Genomic DNA, 17,436 nt, shown 5'->3' on the forward strand with positions numbered 1-17,436 from the left:
GCATTGGAGGTCAATCAACTCCATTTGGAGGTTTGGTGGTGAGCTTTCCACGTCAACAGCAAATGGGTTACCGAGCAGTTCCAACCTGCTTTTTTGTGCTTCAAAGTCAGCAAATCGGCGTCGAAAGTCAGCGGCAAGCATACCTATTTTATCAGCCAACTGTGTGCTCGGGAACGCACTGGTAGAGAGCTTCTCTTTCATGGTCTGGCAGCTGGGAAAGTGGCTCAAATTTTCTTTCCGCATCTGCGTCTCCCACAGAGTCAGTTTGGTTTTAAATGCCTTCACTGTACTGTACATATCAGAGATGACACGATCCCGACCCTGCAGCTGCAAGTTTATTGCATTCAGATGACTCGTAATGTCACACAGAAAAGCCATTTCACACAGAAACATTTCGTCTCGGAGTTGTGTTGTGTCTTTCCCTTTGCTGTCCAAGAACAGACAAATCTCTTCACGAAGCTCGAAACATCTTTGAAGCACCTTTCCCTGGCTTAGCCATCGCACCTCTGTGTGATAAGGCAAATCACCATGCTCCGTTTCTAACTCCGTCAGAAATGCCTTGAACTGGCGGTGATTCAAACCTTTGGCTCTGATAAAGTTAACTGTGCGCGTGATGATGCTCATTACATGCTCCATTTTCAAGGCTTTACCGCACAACGCTTCCTGGTGTATGATACAATGATAAGCTGTCAGCTCACCTGTCGCGTTTTCCTCTTGCATCTTTTCCCGTATCTTCGCCACCAGTCCGCTCCTGTGTCCACACATCGCAGGTGCTCCGTCGGTTGTCAAACCCACGAGTTTTTCCCAAGGCAGCTCCATCTCATTTACACATCTTGACACCTCTTCATACAAATCATGCCCCGTAGTTGTGCCATGCATAGGACGTAAAGCCAAAAACTCCTCTGTCACGCTTAGGTTGGAGTCCACTCCGCGGATGAAAATTGACAACTGGGCAATGTCAGAAATGTCGGTGCTCTCATCCACAGCCAAGGAATATGCAATAAAATCTTTTCCCTTTTTCACAAGCTGCTCTTTTAGATTGATGGACAACTGGTCTACTCTCTCGGCAATGGTGTTTCTGCTCAGACTCACATTTAAAAAGAGTTGCCTTTTTTCTGGGCAAACTTCGTCACAAACTTTAATCATGCAGTTTTTGATGAAATCCCCCTCCGTAAATGGCCGGGCTGATTTAGCGATCTCTTCTGCCAAAATAAAACTGGCCTTGACAGCCTTTTGTAGCCTTTGTTCCATGTCCATATTCTTGTTTTTGTCCGCGTGTTTCGTTTCATAATGTCGTCTCAGATTATACTCTTTCAGTACCGCCACACTTTCTCCACACAGAAGACACACAGGTTTTCCAGCTACCTTCGTGAACATATACTCCGACTCCCACCTTGTTTGAAACCCCCGGTTCTCAGTATCCACCTTCCGTTTTGCCATTTTTGATGGGTATCTGAAAGTTAATTTTACTGTGATGCTGACGACTGCTGTGCCAATAAATATTGAAATGAAGCAGCCTACTGCTCGGTGCGTCACCTTTGCATTGTGGGAAATGTAGTATTGGTGCGTGTAAAAGATCTGCGGGCTGCCGGCTTGCTGCGGGCCGGTTCTAATAATAAATCAAGATCATCCCAGGGGCCGTAAAAAACCTTCTTGCGGGCCGGATGTGGCCCGCGGGCCTTGACTCTGACATATGTGCTTTAGATGTTTCTACAACTTGATTAGAGTCCACCTCTGGTAAATTCAACTGATTGGACATGATTTGGAAAGGCACGCACCTGTCTGTATATGGTCCCACGGTTGACAGTGTTTGTCAGAGCAAAAACCAAGCCATGAGGTCTAAGGAATTTTCCGTAGAGCTCCGAGACAGGATTGTGTTGAGGCACAGATCAGGGGAAGGGTACCAAAACATTTCTGCAGCATTGAAGGTCCCCAAGAACACATTGGCCTCCATCATTCTTCAATGGAAGTAGTTTAGAACCACCTAGACTCTTTCTAGAACTGTCCGCCCGGCCAAACTGAGCAATCGGGGAGAAGGGTCTTGGAGGTGACCAAGAACCCGATGGTCACTCTGACAGAGCTCTAGATAGGCCAAAGAGTTCAGAGTGCCAACATCACATCTGGAGGAAACCTGGTGGTGGCAGCTTCTTGCTGTGGGGATCTTTTTCAGTGGCAGTGACTGGGAGACTAGTCAGGATCGAGGGAAAGATGAATGTAGCAAAGTACAGAGAGATCCTTGATGAAAACCTGCTCCAGAGTGCTCAGCACCTCAGACTGGGGCGAAGGTTCACCATCCAACAGGACAATGACCCTAAGCACACAGCCAAGACAACACAGGAGTGGCTTCGGGACAGGTCTCGGAATATCCTTGAGTGGCCCAGCCAGAACCCGGACTTGAACCCGATCGCACATCTCTGGAGAGACCTGAAAAAAGCTGTGCAGCAACGCTCCCCATCCAACCTGACAGAGCTTGAGATGATCTGCAGAGAAGAATGGGAGAAACTCCCCAAATACAGGTATGCCTAGCTTGTAGCGTCATACCCAAGAAGACTAGAGGCTGTAATCGCTGCCAAAAGTACTTCAACAAAGTACTGAGTAAATGGTCTGAATACTTATGTGATTGTGATATTTAAGTTTTTCTTTGTCATTATGGGGTTTAGTGTGTAGCTTGATTGGGGGGGGAACAGTTTAATCAATTTTAGAATAAATCTGTAACAATGTGGAAAATGTCAAGGGGCCTGAATACTTTCCGAAGGCACAGTAAGTAAGGTAAGTCTGAATTCCAACTACTGAGAAGTGTGTAGGAAAGGCGCACGTAGAAAAGGCATACATTTCCTTAGTCTGAAAAGGGCCCAATATGGTTGCTGTGGTGGATAAAGTAAAAAGATTATGCAAAGTTTTCACATTACTGTACCCATTGAATTACATATGAGAACAGGTAATTATTAAATTAATAGGATCTTTGTGACTGTACCGTCACTCTCCTTCCTGACCTCACATCTGATACTTGGTGACGTCAGCTCCACTTTCAGATCAACCACCTGGCTCTTGTAGAAGGATAGTTCAGTCTGTGTTGCTCCCTGCTTCATCACGATGACCCCCAGGTTGTGCACAGTGTCTCTGAGGTCTTCCAGTTTAGTCCAGATGTCAGGGCGGCAGGGTAGCCTAGTGGTTAGAGCGTTGGACTAGTAACCGGAAGGTTGCAAGTTCAAACCCCCGAGCTGACAAGGTACAAATCTGTCGTTCTGCCCCTGAAAAGGCAGTTAACCCACTGTTCCTATTGAAAATAAGAATTTGTTCTTAACTGACTTGCCTAGTTAAATAAAGGTAAAATAAAAATAAAAAGGTTGGGTGGTGGTCTGTTGGGTGGTGGTGGTCTGTGTGTCGGTCTCTCCCTGAACCCAGACACACAGCGGCAACACCAGTGGGACTACAGACGCCTTCACACCGGCTAGTGTGTCAAATTGATTTCAGCTCATGAAATGTAGGACCAGCACTTTACATGTTGCGTTTTCTATTTTTGTTCAGTATAGTTGGGTGTGGCCAAGGCCTTCAAAAAGATAAGATTATTGGTCGTGGGAAACGTGAAGCTGTTTTTTTATCTGCGTGAATTTCTATTTCCACTTGACAGACTTCATCTGAAAAGAAACTAAATTAAGTGTTTACTTGCAATGACTAATATGTGATTGTTTTCCAATAAAAAAACGTAGTTGAATGCACCTACTAAGTCGCTCTGGTTAAATGACTTAAATGAAAATGTGTGTACAACACTCACCACACCATCTTACAGTGAGCCCCAACCCACCCATCCAGTCAATCCTTGTGAACTTAACCCCACCATGACCCCATGGTTAGTGACCCCACTGTGACCTTTGACACTGTTTCTCCCCAGGCTGATCAAACACACCAAGCAGCTTCTGGAGGAGAATGAAGAGAGGCTGTGTATCAAGGTCCTGCAGACCCTCCGAGAGATGATGACCAAAGACAGAGGATATGGAGAGAAGGTAGGACACGAGTCACAACACAACACACCTTACCTTACCTCCATCAGCAGCCCCGAACCTCGAATACCACTGCTTCTCTCCATCACAGTATAGTGGTGTCGATGACCAACCCTATCTAGTTTCTACCCTTCTCTTTTTAGGATCACTCACATTGTACGACTCATCAACCACACACACAAAAAGAACACACTCACACGAGTGTGTTCTTTTTATTCTGATGTGATACGGAATGATATGGATCTACATGATGAGTACACACACATAGACACACACACACACTGAGCTGGTCCAGGCTAGACTGACCTCATGACTACTTGGCTGGACACTAACTCACCAGCACAGTCCAATGAAAGCATTCATGTCTGAGGTCAAGCAGGGAGATATAACCCCCGATCTTCCTAGAAAGGGAATTGGCTCAGAATGGATGGATCTCGCCTTTACTATTATACCAACTCTTTCCGTTTTGTGTCAAACACCCTTTAATAATTAATGTATTTTCTAAAGTATTAAATGTGTACTAAGATACACATCACATGAGTGCTTTGAAGATGTTCTTTATATACTGTCTGACTAAAGTTTGTGTATGCTTCCTAATGTTGTGGTGTGCCCTGCTCACACGGATACAGCGGCAGCCTGTATCCTCCATATGCTAACCAATGGCTGACAGTACCTCCGTCATTACGTAAGAGCAGTCATAGCTTTTAGGAGGTATAGTTGATTTGGGGCGGCAGGTAGCCTAGTGGTTAGAGAGGTGGCCCAGTAACCGAAGGTTGCTAGGTTGAATCCCCGAGCTGACAAGGTAAAAAATAAATCTGTCATTCTGCCCCTGAACAAGGCAGTTAACCCACTGTTCCTAGGCCGTCATTGTAAATAAGAATTTGTTCTTAACTGACTTGCCTAGTTAAATAAAGAAAAATTGTAACGCCTTCAAAAGAGATCATTAGGTTCAGATTATTGGTTGTGGGAAGTGTGAACCTGCTCTTTCATCATGCGTCTGAGTGAATTTCTATTTTCAACTGACGGACTTCACCTGAATAGAAAAGCCCAATAAAAAGTTAATGAGAACAAGGGTCTACTTGTTAAGACTGTGACATTTAGTTTTTTTTGTTCCATCTAATGATGTGGTGTGCCCTGCTCACACTGACACAGCAGCCTGCATCCTCTCTATGCTAATCCATGGCTAACCCTCCACCCCTCTCTTCTTTTTCAGCTCAGGGCCTTTGATGATGAGATGGATATGCCTGAGGTTGTCTCTCTTTTTCTTCTACTTCTCTCTCCCTCTTTCAGTTGTTCTGTGAATGTGCCTTGTCCCCTTAAATGTAGGTCTGTGATTGTAGTTGTGGCTGTATGTGGTGGTGAAATGTGTCTGTAGGTAGTACGCCTGGGGTTGTAGTGGTAGATTTGGGTTGCTTTCTCTGTTACCCTCTCTCCCGCTCATCCACCCGCTCTCCTCACCCTCCCAATCAGTAAGTAACGGTGTGGGTGGGTGGGTGTGTGCACGTGCCCATATGTGCACGTGTGTGCGCTTTACCCAGTAGTGCTGTGCTGTTCCAGGGTGAGTCCCATACTGGTAGGGCAGGCTGCCAGTATGTGTGTCCCAGTCAGTCTCTCTAAGGGCTGTGGAATGTCTGCACTAGTTCCATTTAGGAACATCCCTCCCTATTTCACTAGAAGGATGAATGGAGCTTTCAGGAAGAGCTTTAGTCAATGATATTGCAGCACCATGCTGTCATGGACAGGACCAGGAGTTCTTTCTGTTCTGGTCAAGTGTGCAGAGAAAATCCCTGGCCCTAGTTATGGACCACTAAGAGGAGAGTGTGAGTTTGATAGAATATCCTGACACTTTCTGTTTCACCTAAATGCATTTGTGACCAGAAATGTTGGCTTCTCATATGTGTGCCATTTATTTATCTTCTCTTCCTCTCTCTCTTTCCCTATGCATTCTTCCTTTCTCCCCATTCTCTACTTTCTATGTGCAGTCTGAGCTCATGGCTGTTTTAGGGTGTTTCCCCTGCCTTTCCCCAGGGTGTCAGTAGGAGGCACTGCAACAGTGTATCTAGGATTAGGAAGGTGTGTGTGTGTGTGTGTGTGTGGCTGCGTCCTAGTTTTCCCTGCCTGTGAGCTGCACGATCCCTGGGCCGCTGCCAGCTCTGGGGTGGTGGTTACATAAGAACCGGGTCGGCTTTCTTTCCCTTTTTCCTGGAACCCAGCCTGCCTCTCTCTCTCCTTGCTTCTCTCCCTCTCTCTCTCCTTGCTTCTCTCCCTCTCTCTCTCCTTGCTTATCTTTGTCTCCTTGCTTCTCTCCCTCTCTCTCTCCTTGCCCCTCTCTCTCTCCTTGCTTCTCTCCCTCTCTCTCTCTCTCTCCTTGCCTCTCTCTCTCCTTGCTTCTCTCCTTCTCTCTCTCCTTGCCTCTCTCTCTCTCCTTGCTTCTCTCCCTCTCTCTCTCTCTCCTGACCTCCACTGATGTGTGACCTTCAGAGGTAATTGCCAATAACAGTGTGGAGGAGCTGTATACCCAAAGACACTGTCTGTGCCTTCGCAGGAGGGGGCCAAGAGGGGATATGGGGGGGGCTATATGGGGTACAGGGTTGAGGGGGGGGGGGTATATATCTGTCTACAGCCCTCCCTATCCACACCGGTGTGATGCCCCTCCCTCCTCACCGCTAGCTCTGATGTAATAACGGCAGTATGAGGTAAACAAGCCAGCCAACCTCGCCCACCTTCCCTTCTCTCGCTAATACCTCTCCCTGTTTCCTTCTCTCTTTTCTTTTTTTCCCTCTATCTTTCTCTGTCTCTCTCTCTCTCTCATTTTTTCTCAGTATCTCTCTCCTTCTTTCTCTCACACTCGGTACAGTCCTGCAGACACTTACACTGTGTGTGTAGTCTAAGTAGAGTTGGCAGAGGTTGTTTCCGTGGTGTGTTAGTGTTGGAAGAGACTCCCCACACAGCACAGTGCAGACACACACTCCTCTCTGTGATTAAGCAAGATAAATATATGTGGGTTAAAATGTAGCTTGTCCTTAATGCACATGAACATATATGTGTGAGCTGCTCTAGAATATATATGTTATGTATTCTTAATTCTGGTAGGACCGGCAACTCACAGGGGGACCATGTCTGTTCTAACCGAGCACCAGCTAACTCAGTTCAACACATCATGGGCTTGATGATAAGTTGATTAGGTGAAGCTGAATCATGTGTGTTGGTGTTGGGCCAGAACAAAAATGTTCTCATTCTGGTTCCCCACTGGTTCGCCACTAAATAAGCGTGTATTTTTGGTTCTGATGGGGTGCGAAAGTTGAACTAATATAGGCATCCATAAGTGATATTCTTCTAGAATCAATGGGTATCAAATGGATAAATAATACAAATGGATGTAATAAATAATAAAAATGGATGTAGTAATCTCAGATTTCCCCTTTAACACCTGGGCCCATGATTTAAAGAGGAAGGAGGCAAATCGGTGAGAGGGACCTGGGCTCTGTTCAGGAGGGTGTAACGTCACAAAACCGTCAGATATAATACTGATATGATATGATACTCTGTCATGTAGAATATGGAATTGTGTCAGCTCTATACATTACATCTCTGCAACATTCTGAACTGTTATTTTAGCTGAATAGATCCTTTATAGATGACTATGACTATGTACAAAAGTAGTTCCGGTCAATTGTTGACACTCACCAGACACTTGGTTGGTATTGGCCTTGGCTCAAGAGCTTGGGTGGACTAGATGGATTTCATTTTGCAAGTCTGGGAAAAGCAGGTTAGTTGCAGCGAAAATGACAGAAGCAACAGACATTTTATTAGGTTTCCTCAATGTCTTTATTGTGTTTGGAGAACTTTGGACAGTGGGCAGCCAAGCGGCAAACCCCAAGATCCATTTCAGTCAGCAACGGGTCTAAACATGACTGTCTTCCTCCGCCTGCTAAAACACAAACACATGGACATGCACAGCACACACACCAAAAAAAACACCTAAAAGGGGAATGTTTTTGCATGTGTTTTCTCTTAACGTGGAATCTGGAGATGTGACAGACAGCAGGGGCTTGCCACGGGGAGATTCCAGCTCGGTGGAACGATTGTTGGGGAGGATGTGGTGAGCATGAGGGGTTGTTGTGCGGTCGCTGTGGTTGGACCCATGGGTGTTGGGGAGAGAGCGCAGATCTGCTCTGATCAGCAGGCTGTGTGACGGTGGCTGTCTGGCATTGATGTGGTCATACATTTTGAAGGAAACAGTATGATTATGTAAACTTAACTTTTTAAGTTAGATTGAATTATTCTTAAGTCTTTAAGTGATGTGTAAAAGGTAACATAATCACTGAAAGTTTTAAGGTGACACAAACATGCTAGTCTCTATACAGACACCTACCAGAAATTCTCAGGCTTATCTACCCTATATTGGATATACAGTAGGAAAATGGTACACTATTCCAACCCTACACACACACACAACCTACACACACAACCTCTAACTTCTTGGCGCACCCATCCCGTTAGCGGGATCATTTTCGTCAACATCTGCTGAATTGCAGAGCTCCAAATTCAAATTAAGTTATTCAAAATATTTAATTTTCATGAAATCACAAGTGCAATAAAGCAAAATACAGCTTGGCTTGTTGTTAATCCACCGGACGTGTCAGATTTCAAAAAAGCTTTACAGCTAAAGCAAACCAAGCGTTTATGTTAGGACATCTCTCTCAGCAGACAAAACATTACAAACAGCTAGCAGCAAAGTAGATTTGTCACGAAAGTCAGAAAAGCAGTAAAATGAATCGCTTACCTTGATGATCTTCAGATGTTTGCACTCACGAGACTCCCAGTTACACAATAAATATTCCTTTTGTTCCATAAAGATTATTTTTATACCCAAAATACCTCCATTTGTTTGGCGCGTTTTGTTTAGAAATCCACAGGCTCGAGCGGTCACAACGGGGCAGACGCAAATTCCAAATAGTATCCGTAAAGTTTGTAGAAACATGTCAAACGTTTTTTATAATCAATCCTGAGGTTGTTTTTACAATAAATAATCAATAATATTTCAACCGGACCGTAGCTTTTTCAATAGGAGAGAGGGAAAATGTCTGCTCCAAGCTGTTGCGCATGCAAAACTCTGCTGGCACCCAGCCATCCACTGACGCGATGTGATCATTCTCGCACATTTTTTCAGAATAAAAGCCTGAAACTATGTCTAAAGACTGTTCACATCATGTGGAAGCCGTAGGGAAAGGAATCTGGTTGATATCCCTTTAAATGGAGGGAAGGCATGCAATGGAACAGGGAGCTTTCAAAATAAGAGGCACTTCCTAGTTGGATTTTCCTCAGGTTTTCGCCTGCAATATCAGTTCTGTTATACTCACAGACAATATTTTGACAGTTTTGGAAACTTTAGAGTGTTTTCGATCCTAATCTGACAATTATATAGATATTCTAGCTTCTGAGTCTGAGAAATAGGCAGTTTAATTTGGGTACGTTTTTCATCCAAACATCAAAATACTGCCCCCTACACTCAACAGGTTAATGTAGCCAGTTATAGGCCTGCCCTCAGCCGCCCTTTATTCCCTCCTTCCTTGTTTCAGGGGGGCATGGTTGTGCTGGCAGAGCCCTGTGTTGTGATTTGTGGTGTTATTCTCGCTCTCTTGTTATGGTGACAGATGGGTTTTCTAAGCTCCTGTGTGTCACTGAGCTCCATTATGTAACTCCCTCCCTCTCTCTCTCCCCTCCACCCTTTCCCCATCCACACCTCCCCTTCTAGTGTATCTGCATCTTATGTAATTAACATGATTGCATGGGAGCGTGATCTGACTCCAAACAGTTGTAGCTAGCTAACAGGTATCCTGTACATCCCACTATGTGGCCGCACCTCTCCAAAAGGCCAAGGATACACATGAAAGAGAAGAGAATCATGGATTACTTTTATTTGTGCTGTCATATGTACAGTAGTATTGTACTTTGCTGACTGCAACGTTGGTCTGCAGTTCGTTATATGCTGTGGTTCCAGAGAGTGAACTGTTGATTCTCTCCACCCTCCCTTTACTTCCTGATTGATAGTCATCATCACCGTTGCTGACCCCTTCCTTTGCTTTGACCCCTCCATAACCTTCACACCACCCCGCTCTAACCAGTCAATGGCATGGCACAACCCTATAGCTGCCTATTTGCAAGTCAATAATTTATAGAATTATTAATAATCTGTTATTAACCCTGTGTCTGTGTATGTTGGCCTTACCAATGCTGCATGAGGAATAACCCTGTGTTTGTTTCTGTTGGCCCGCTGTGCTGTGCTAACCCACCTCACTGCACCAGCAGCTGGATCTCAACCAGCCACAGAAAATACTGGATGACCAGAGGAGGGTAGGTACTAATCCTGACTGTAACATGAGCACAACCATAAACCCTTAACCCCAATTTAACCTTAATAAACTACTGGAGGATCCTAACATGAACATGAGCATAACATCAGAAAAGGGTAGGTACTAGTGGCCAGGGACATAACATGACCAAGATAAACCCCTAGTCCTGAACGTAACTCTAACATAACAGAAGCTCACACACATGATCAAGACCGACCGTAGAGATTGCTAGGCTTTCACCCTAGCCTGAACCCTTAACCCATCACTGAACTCAACAGATTATGAACTCCACTGCAGCTCTTACCCTACAGTTGTGGTTAGCTGACTTGGCGTCCTCCATATAATCACGGCTGGCTTAGTGTGTCTGTGTGTGTGGAAAGGATGAGCACGAGTGAAGCCTGTATTTCAGTGACATTCTCTTAGCAGTCAGTTTGTCTCTAACACAAACTGGGTACTGCAATCGAACACAGATGGACCAACTCACACAACATATGCTTCCTTCCCACCTCCACACACTTGTTGTCTCGAAGGAAATGGGGAGTGGAAGACAAAGATGTGGAGCGTGATTGGATGTTTGGCTCTCGATGTGTGATTGTGTCGTTTGTTTCACACAATGCCCAAACAATGTCCATTTATCTGCCCCCTGCCGATGACAGATAAGGCTCTGTTCTCCGTACTGCGTGGGTTAGCCCATCTCTGTTAGCTGGAGCATTACCATGGTAGCAGGCTTTATGTAATGTCGCTCTCATTCTCAAATGCACACCCACGGCTGACTGTAACACACGCGCACACACACACACTCTACCACCTCTCACTCTTTTCCCTCAGTTCCCCCCATGGGAGGTCTGTCAGGTAACGTGTGCGCTGCAGTTGCCGTGGCAATGGCAGTCGTGCAGACTCCCATTGGTGGCTGGATGAGTCATCTTTGCTACGTCTTGGGAGGGCAGGCCTGTCTGAAAAAAGCTAGGTCCCAAACTCCCAAAGCAGGACGCAGGCTCACTTTTAGCAGGGATAGAGATATAACAAGCTTGATGACTTGTTATTGAGTGTTTATTCAATATGTGAATGAGAATGTTGGGAGAGTAATAACAATATGGACATTTAGCAGATGCTTTATCTACAGCGACGTAGGGAGCCCATGCTGATATCAAACCCATAACCCTGGTGTTTTCAGAACCCTATTCCAACCAAAACAAACGTGCCATCTGAACTCTAATCTTCATCCTTGCAGGACTATGTGGATAACTTAGAGCAGTTCAGTTCATGCACACAATGTTTATTTGGATTGGCTTGGCCTGATCCTGGGAAGTTGCCATATGTCCCTTCCCTCTTCAAACCACTTTAATCAATTCAACTGGGCCTCACTGGCATGATGATGCATATATGGTGCTCATAATGTACACTGTATAATAAACTCCCTCTCAAGTCTCCTCTCTTACACCATCACACTAATACACCTCCGTTTTCTTCTCTCTGTAGGGTGAGGCGTTGAGGCAGATTCTGGTGAACCGTTACTATGGCAACTTCCATAGTAGGAGTGGTGGGCGGAGGGACAGCCTGACTGCCTTCAGCAACGGAACCCTGGTTCCAGTAGGGCCCAGCAAGAGCCAATCAGGTGAGAGCATCTCTCTGAGAAGATTCCCTATATCTAGTATATAGTATCTCTATCTGTCATCTCCCCTGTCTGTCCTCTTCTCTGTCTGTCTCTGTCTATCCTCTTCTCTGTCTTTCTGTCCTCTTCTCTGTCTGTCTGTCATCTTCTTTGTCTCTCTGTTTATCATCTTGTCTGTCTGTCTCTGTCTATCCTCTTCTCTGTCTCCCTGTCCTCTTCTTTGTCTCTCTGTCTGTCTTTATCTCCGTCTGTCCTCTTCTCCGCCTGTCCTCTTCTCTGTCTCCCTGTCCTCTTCTTTGTCTCTCTGTCTGTCTTTCTCTCTGTCTCCCAATCTTCTCTCTGTCCTATTCCTGAGTCCTATTCTGTCTCTCGGTCTGTCTGTCCATTGTTTTGGACGAAAAGGTTAACTCTCAGGTCATTTTTATCGCATGTTGCATAAATCAACCCACAATCAAATCAGCTTGTTTTGTACATTTTTTATGTAAGTTGTCACAATCTGTTGTATGAGTAATTTGCCAGATACAAATGAACAAAAAGAACCTAAAATGTAAAAAAATAAATAATAATAATTAAAAAGCAAGAGTTTCTAGTGCACACACAAACCAAGCATGGCAACGTTGCATATTCTTTTGACCTAATTCTGAACTCTGGACCTCTGACCGATTCCAAAGAAAAGTATCTTTATTTATCTTTATTAGTCATGCAGATAGCACAACTTTGAGAGTTGAAAGTCTGTGCATGGTGGACAGGGAAGTTGATATTGTTCTGTATGCATGTCAAGGTTTCTCAAACAGACCTGTTCATTATCTCTCTGTTATATAGGCCTCCTGGTTATCTCTATACACACACACACACATAATTCTTTACTGCTGAGCTGTAGAGATGTCTAGCTCTAGTCCAGCCCTGTGACTGAGCACAACACTGTTATTTCCTCATGATGAGCAGGTCACTGTGTGATTGATATGACCAAAATATTGAGGCAATTTATCTCTTCACACAGCTTTTCTCATACAGCTCAGTTGAGGAGAACTACTCTGGCTTTTTGGGGAATGAGGCCTGTTGAATAAACCATGATAAGAGTGTAGCTTATTTCTATGTAGTATTAAGAGCATCACCAGGATGCAGAAGTGTATCACACTTAACATGGTGGCAGCTGTACACGCATATGGAATGATGTCATATTACCCAGTTAAAGCATTTTTTAGTGCCCATGTTCATGTCAATCAATGTAATATGTAAGTGCTGTTACAACACTATGCCTCTTATGGGAATGAGTAATAAGCCTAGATCTTGGGTCCCCCCCCAAGCCTTATTAATGTGTGTGTGTGTGTGTGTGTGGGGGGGGGGGGGGGGGGTGAGTGCAATGTGTTTGCATGTGTGTGAGTGCAGTGTGTTTGCATGTGTGTGGGTGTGTGAGTGCAGTGTGTTTGCATGTGTGTCAGTGTGTGATTGTGTTTGCATGTGTGTGAGTGCAGTGTGTTTGCATGTGTGAGTGCAGTGTGTTTTCATGTGTGTCAGTGTGTGATTGCAGTGTGTTTGCATGTGTGTGGGTGTGTGATTGCAGTGTGTTTGCATGTGTGTGAGTGCAGTGTGTTTGCATGTGTGAGTGCAGTGTGTTTGCATGTGTGTCAGTGTGTGATTGCATTGTGTTTGCATGTGTGTGAGTGCAGTGTGTTTGCATGTGTGAGTGCAGTGTGTTTGCATGTGTGTCAGTGTGTGAGTGTAGTGTGTTTGCATGTGTGTGAGTGCAGTGTGTTTGCCTGTGTGTGAGTGCAGCGGGTGTGTTTGCATGTGTGTGAGTGCAGCGGGTGTGTGTGTGTGTGTGCAGCGAGTGTGTGTGTGTGTGTGCAGTGAGTGTGTTTGCGTGTGTGTGTGTGTGTGTGTGTGTGCCGTGTGTGTGTGCCGTGTGTGTGTGCCGTGTGTGTGTGTGAGTGCCGTGGGTGTGTGCCACTACTAATGGCTGCCATGGGTGTTGTCATTGATACTGGTGTTAATCGCTCATAAGAAGCATAGTAGCCCCTCTTGATGTTTTCTTATGAAATTAAAACATCATTATTTGAATAAAACTTGAATTTGCTTTCTAATTATATATGCAATTACATTGTAAATTAGTATGTAAAGGTTTCACAATGAAATATACATGTAGGCGACTGCCTGGATGTAGGCGACTGCCTGGATGTAGGCGACTGCCTGGATGTAGGCGACTGCCTGGATGTAGGCGACTGCCTGGATGTAGGCGACTGCCTGGATGTAGGCGACTGCACTTCCCTATTTTGCACTCATATTTCGCCAGACATTCCATTGTGAATGAGTAATTTAGAGGTATCTATAGATGACTGTGGTAGTAAGATGTTAGATAAAAGATTTGAAACCTCTCCTTATCCTTATAAATCAGTAGATCAGGGAAAACCACATTCATAATCCTGACCCTCCACCCCTGTCCCTCCCTTCAGGTCTAGGTGGTCCGGGAGCCCTGAGTCGAGGGGAGATGAGCCTGGCAGAGGTGCAGTGTCACCTGGACAAGGAGGGCGCCTCCGACCTGGTCATCGACCTCATCATGAACACCACCAGTGACCGTGTCTTTCAGGAGAGCATCCTATTGGCCATCGCCTTGCTGGAGGGTGGGAACACCACCATCCAAGTGAGTCAGAGCCAGCTGCCAATCATAAGGATGTGGGTTTGTCAGGAATGACTGAAGCCTAATAAATACCTGAATGATAAATCAAACCAAACATTATTTAAAGTGCATTTCACTACTATAAACAACATACATCATTGGTCCAAACATCCAACACACTTCATAGATGAGGGGAAAAAAAGAGAAAAAGATAAGTCCTTGGATAGGGACAGTACCAGGGTCTATCCAGGTACTGGCCTGCTCTGACCCTGTACAAGGCAACCATTTTGCATTAGTCCACACCCCTCCCTGCTGCCTTAGAAGGGGTGGCAGGTAGCCTCAAGGTTTGAGCGTTGGGCCAGTAACCAAATGGTTGCTTATTTGAAAACCTGAGCTGATAAGGTGAAAAATCTGTCGCTGTGCCCTTGAGCAACACACTTAGCCCTAATTGCTCTAGGGGCTCTGTACAATGGTGACCCTGGCTGTGACCCCACTTCCTGCAGGTCGCTCAGGGGAGTTGGAATATGCAAGAAACACATTTCCATTACACACTTGTAACAGGACAAATATAAACACCCCCAAAATTATTATTATTATAGAAGAGAGTGACTCAGCATGCCCCACAACACTGCTCTACTTCTCCTGACAGAGCTGAGCACACGATAAAGACCAAGTTTACTGTCAACTTTAAACAGTCTCTTGAGGCCAAGGGGAATGATTGAACTGAAACTGTGAGGCACATGACACCTGCTCCATAAAGCCCTCTGGATTGTTTACAATGGAGAAATATGATACTTCTCTGCAAACATAGGAGACATTTAGATACGTGTGTGTGCATATAAATGTGTGCACAAGCCCGCTGCATTTATGTTTGCTATCAATCTGTCTGTGTTGTCTGTCTGTCTCTGCCTGCCTGTGCTTGCGTAAGCAGGGGCAACTTGCGTAATCAGATTAGGAGGGAGGAAGCCACTCTAGCAGAGATAATGTCCTGACTTCCCACGGCTGCAGCCTGTCTGCCTGTATCCCTCTTTGCCTCCCTCCCTGCCTGTTAGCGTGGCTGCTGCAGAGAGAGCACGGAGTATCACGTGACCAGCATTACATAAGGCCTGTGTGAATGAACAATGAGGAATGTCTGGGGCTTAAAAACATTCCAGCCCTCCCTCTTTCTCTCTTTCCCTCCCTCTCTTTCTTTCTCGACCCAGACTGGGTCATGCTGGGCCTCTGGAAGTGGGGCAGTAGGGAGAGAGAGGGGGGGTGGGGGTAGGGGTGGGGTGGGGGGGGGGGCACTGGAAATAAACTGCCGCTCTTTATTACATAGTTATTTTGTTCTGAAACACTGAAATTTAGAGGGGGAAATACTGAAGTATTAGCATTTAATGCTAAAAAGGGGAGACATTTTCTCTTAAGTACTTCATGACTTAACATACTGTAGCATTTCATGAATGTAAACCAGCTTGCTAGGCTAGATAATTTGCTTTCTGACCCGGATACTTCTCCAGATGATCACCAACTGTCACCTCTACAAATAACCACTTGACGTCTCTGCAGTTGTCCTCTGTGGTGTTTGGACTGTTCTGTCTCCCAGTAGATTATGAAACCTGAGGACACACTAGAATAGGTCTTTCTAGAAACCTCCAGGTTCACTTGTCATACTGATGAGCTGGATATATTTATTTAATTATGATGAAAAGTGGATTTGTCTCTCAAAGAATATTAAGACTATACAAATAGTAATGTTTTTTTTTATTTTTTATTAATTTGCTGGAGTCCTGACCTCATATTATTTCTATGAAACACAAACTAATAGCAATGTGCATGTTTGTTGGTGTACTAGCACTCCTCGTTTTCAATGTATCTTTTTAAGTAGGGATCCACTCTGAGGTTTCTTATCTGTGTTGACGGGTCTATCCCAGATGAGCTTTTCACTACACCCACAATAACATCTGCTAAACACGTGTATGTGACCAATAGAATCTGATTTTGATTTGACAACTCTTCTGGATGGAAGCCTGAGATAGCACTCACACGGTTTACCATTACCCCCTGATCTACATACCATACAGAAATAAACCTGACCATGTATTCACTCACCCACTCCCTCACTCATGCTCAAACTCCTTACTTATTCACTCTCCTGCCAGCTTCTAGGCAGGCCAGGAGTGACTGAGCAACTGTCTTTATACAAAGAAAAGAAAGTTAGCCAAGAACAATCCATGTCAGGGGCTCCCGAGTGGCGCAGCATCTCAGCGCTAGAGGCCTCGGTGCTAGAGGCGTCACTACATACCCTGGTTCGATTCCAGGCTGTATCACAACCTGCCGTGATCGGGAGTCCCATAGGGTGGTGCACAATTGGCCCAGCGTCGTCCGGGTTAGGGTTTGGCCGAGGTAGGCCGTCATTGAGAATTTGTTCTTAACTGACTTGGCTAGTTAAAGGTTACATAAAATGAATAAAAACATTAGATTGTTCCTGCCTGCCACACTCTTCCTTCCTGTGACAGCTACTGTTGGGACAAAGGGAGGGAAAGGTTTTGTGTGTGTGCGTGGTTATTGTGTTGTGATGTGACATTTCAGCAGTGGTTGGGCACCTGACGTGAAACCAGAAGTCATGCTGCTCGTTTGCCTTCCAGGAGGCATCCATAGACTGACTGCACACTGAAGAACCAATGCCACACCAGTAAAGGCTTCTTTGTGCTAATATGTAAAGAAGGAAGTTAGTAAGTTAGGGATGGTGAGGTTCCTCTCTGGGTTTTAGTCCTGAGTTACTGTGTAAGATGATTGACAAGACACAAGGTCATCTGTCCTATTCTATTCTGTCTAGTCTGTGATTTTGTTCAAACTTCCATTGTCAGG

The 17,436-nt window shown here is 45.1% G+C and overlaps 1 protein-coding gene across 4 annotated transcripts in view; it reads left to right on the top strand.

Moving 5' to 3' along the window:
- Window positions 1-17,436, top strand: part of LOC110494246 (inositol 1,4,5-trisphosphate-gated calcium channel ITPR1) — a 155,750-nt gene that overhangs the window by 102,397 nt on the left and 35,917 nt on the right. Inside the window, exons 38-42 of one of the 4 annotated variants that reach the window (XM_036950331.2) lie at window positions 3,893-4,004; window positions 5,215-5,250; window positions 10,314-10,358; window positions 11,837-11,972; window positions 14,423-14,610. In XM_036950331.2, the coding sequence (XP_036806226.2) occupies window positions 3,893-4,004; window positions 5,215-5,250; window positions 10,314-10,358; window positions 11,837-11,972; window positions 14,423-14,610 (517 nt within the window). The remainder of the gene's footprint in view (window positions 1-3,892; window positions 4,005-5,214; window positions 5,251-10,313; window positions 10,359-11,836; window positions 11,973-14,422; window positions 14,611-17,436) is intronic. The other 3 variants (XM_090205662.1, XM_036950332.2, XM_036950333.2) reach the window with 3 other exon arrangements.

This window comes from Oncorhynchus mykiss, chromosome 17 (genome assembly GCF_057628025.1).
Source record: "Oncorhynchus mykiss isolate SJ-2025 chromosome 17, ASM5762802v1, whole genome shotgun sequence".
In the NCBI taxonomy this organism is placed as follows: domain Eukaryota; kingdom Metazoa; phylum Chordata; class Actinopteri; order Salmoniformes; family Salmonidae; genus Oncorhynchus; species Oncorhynchus mykiss.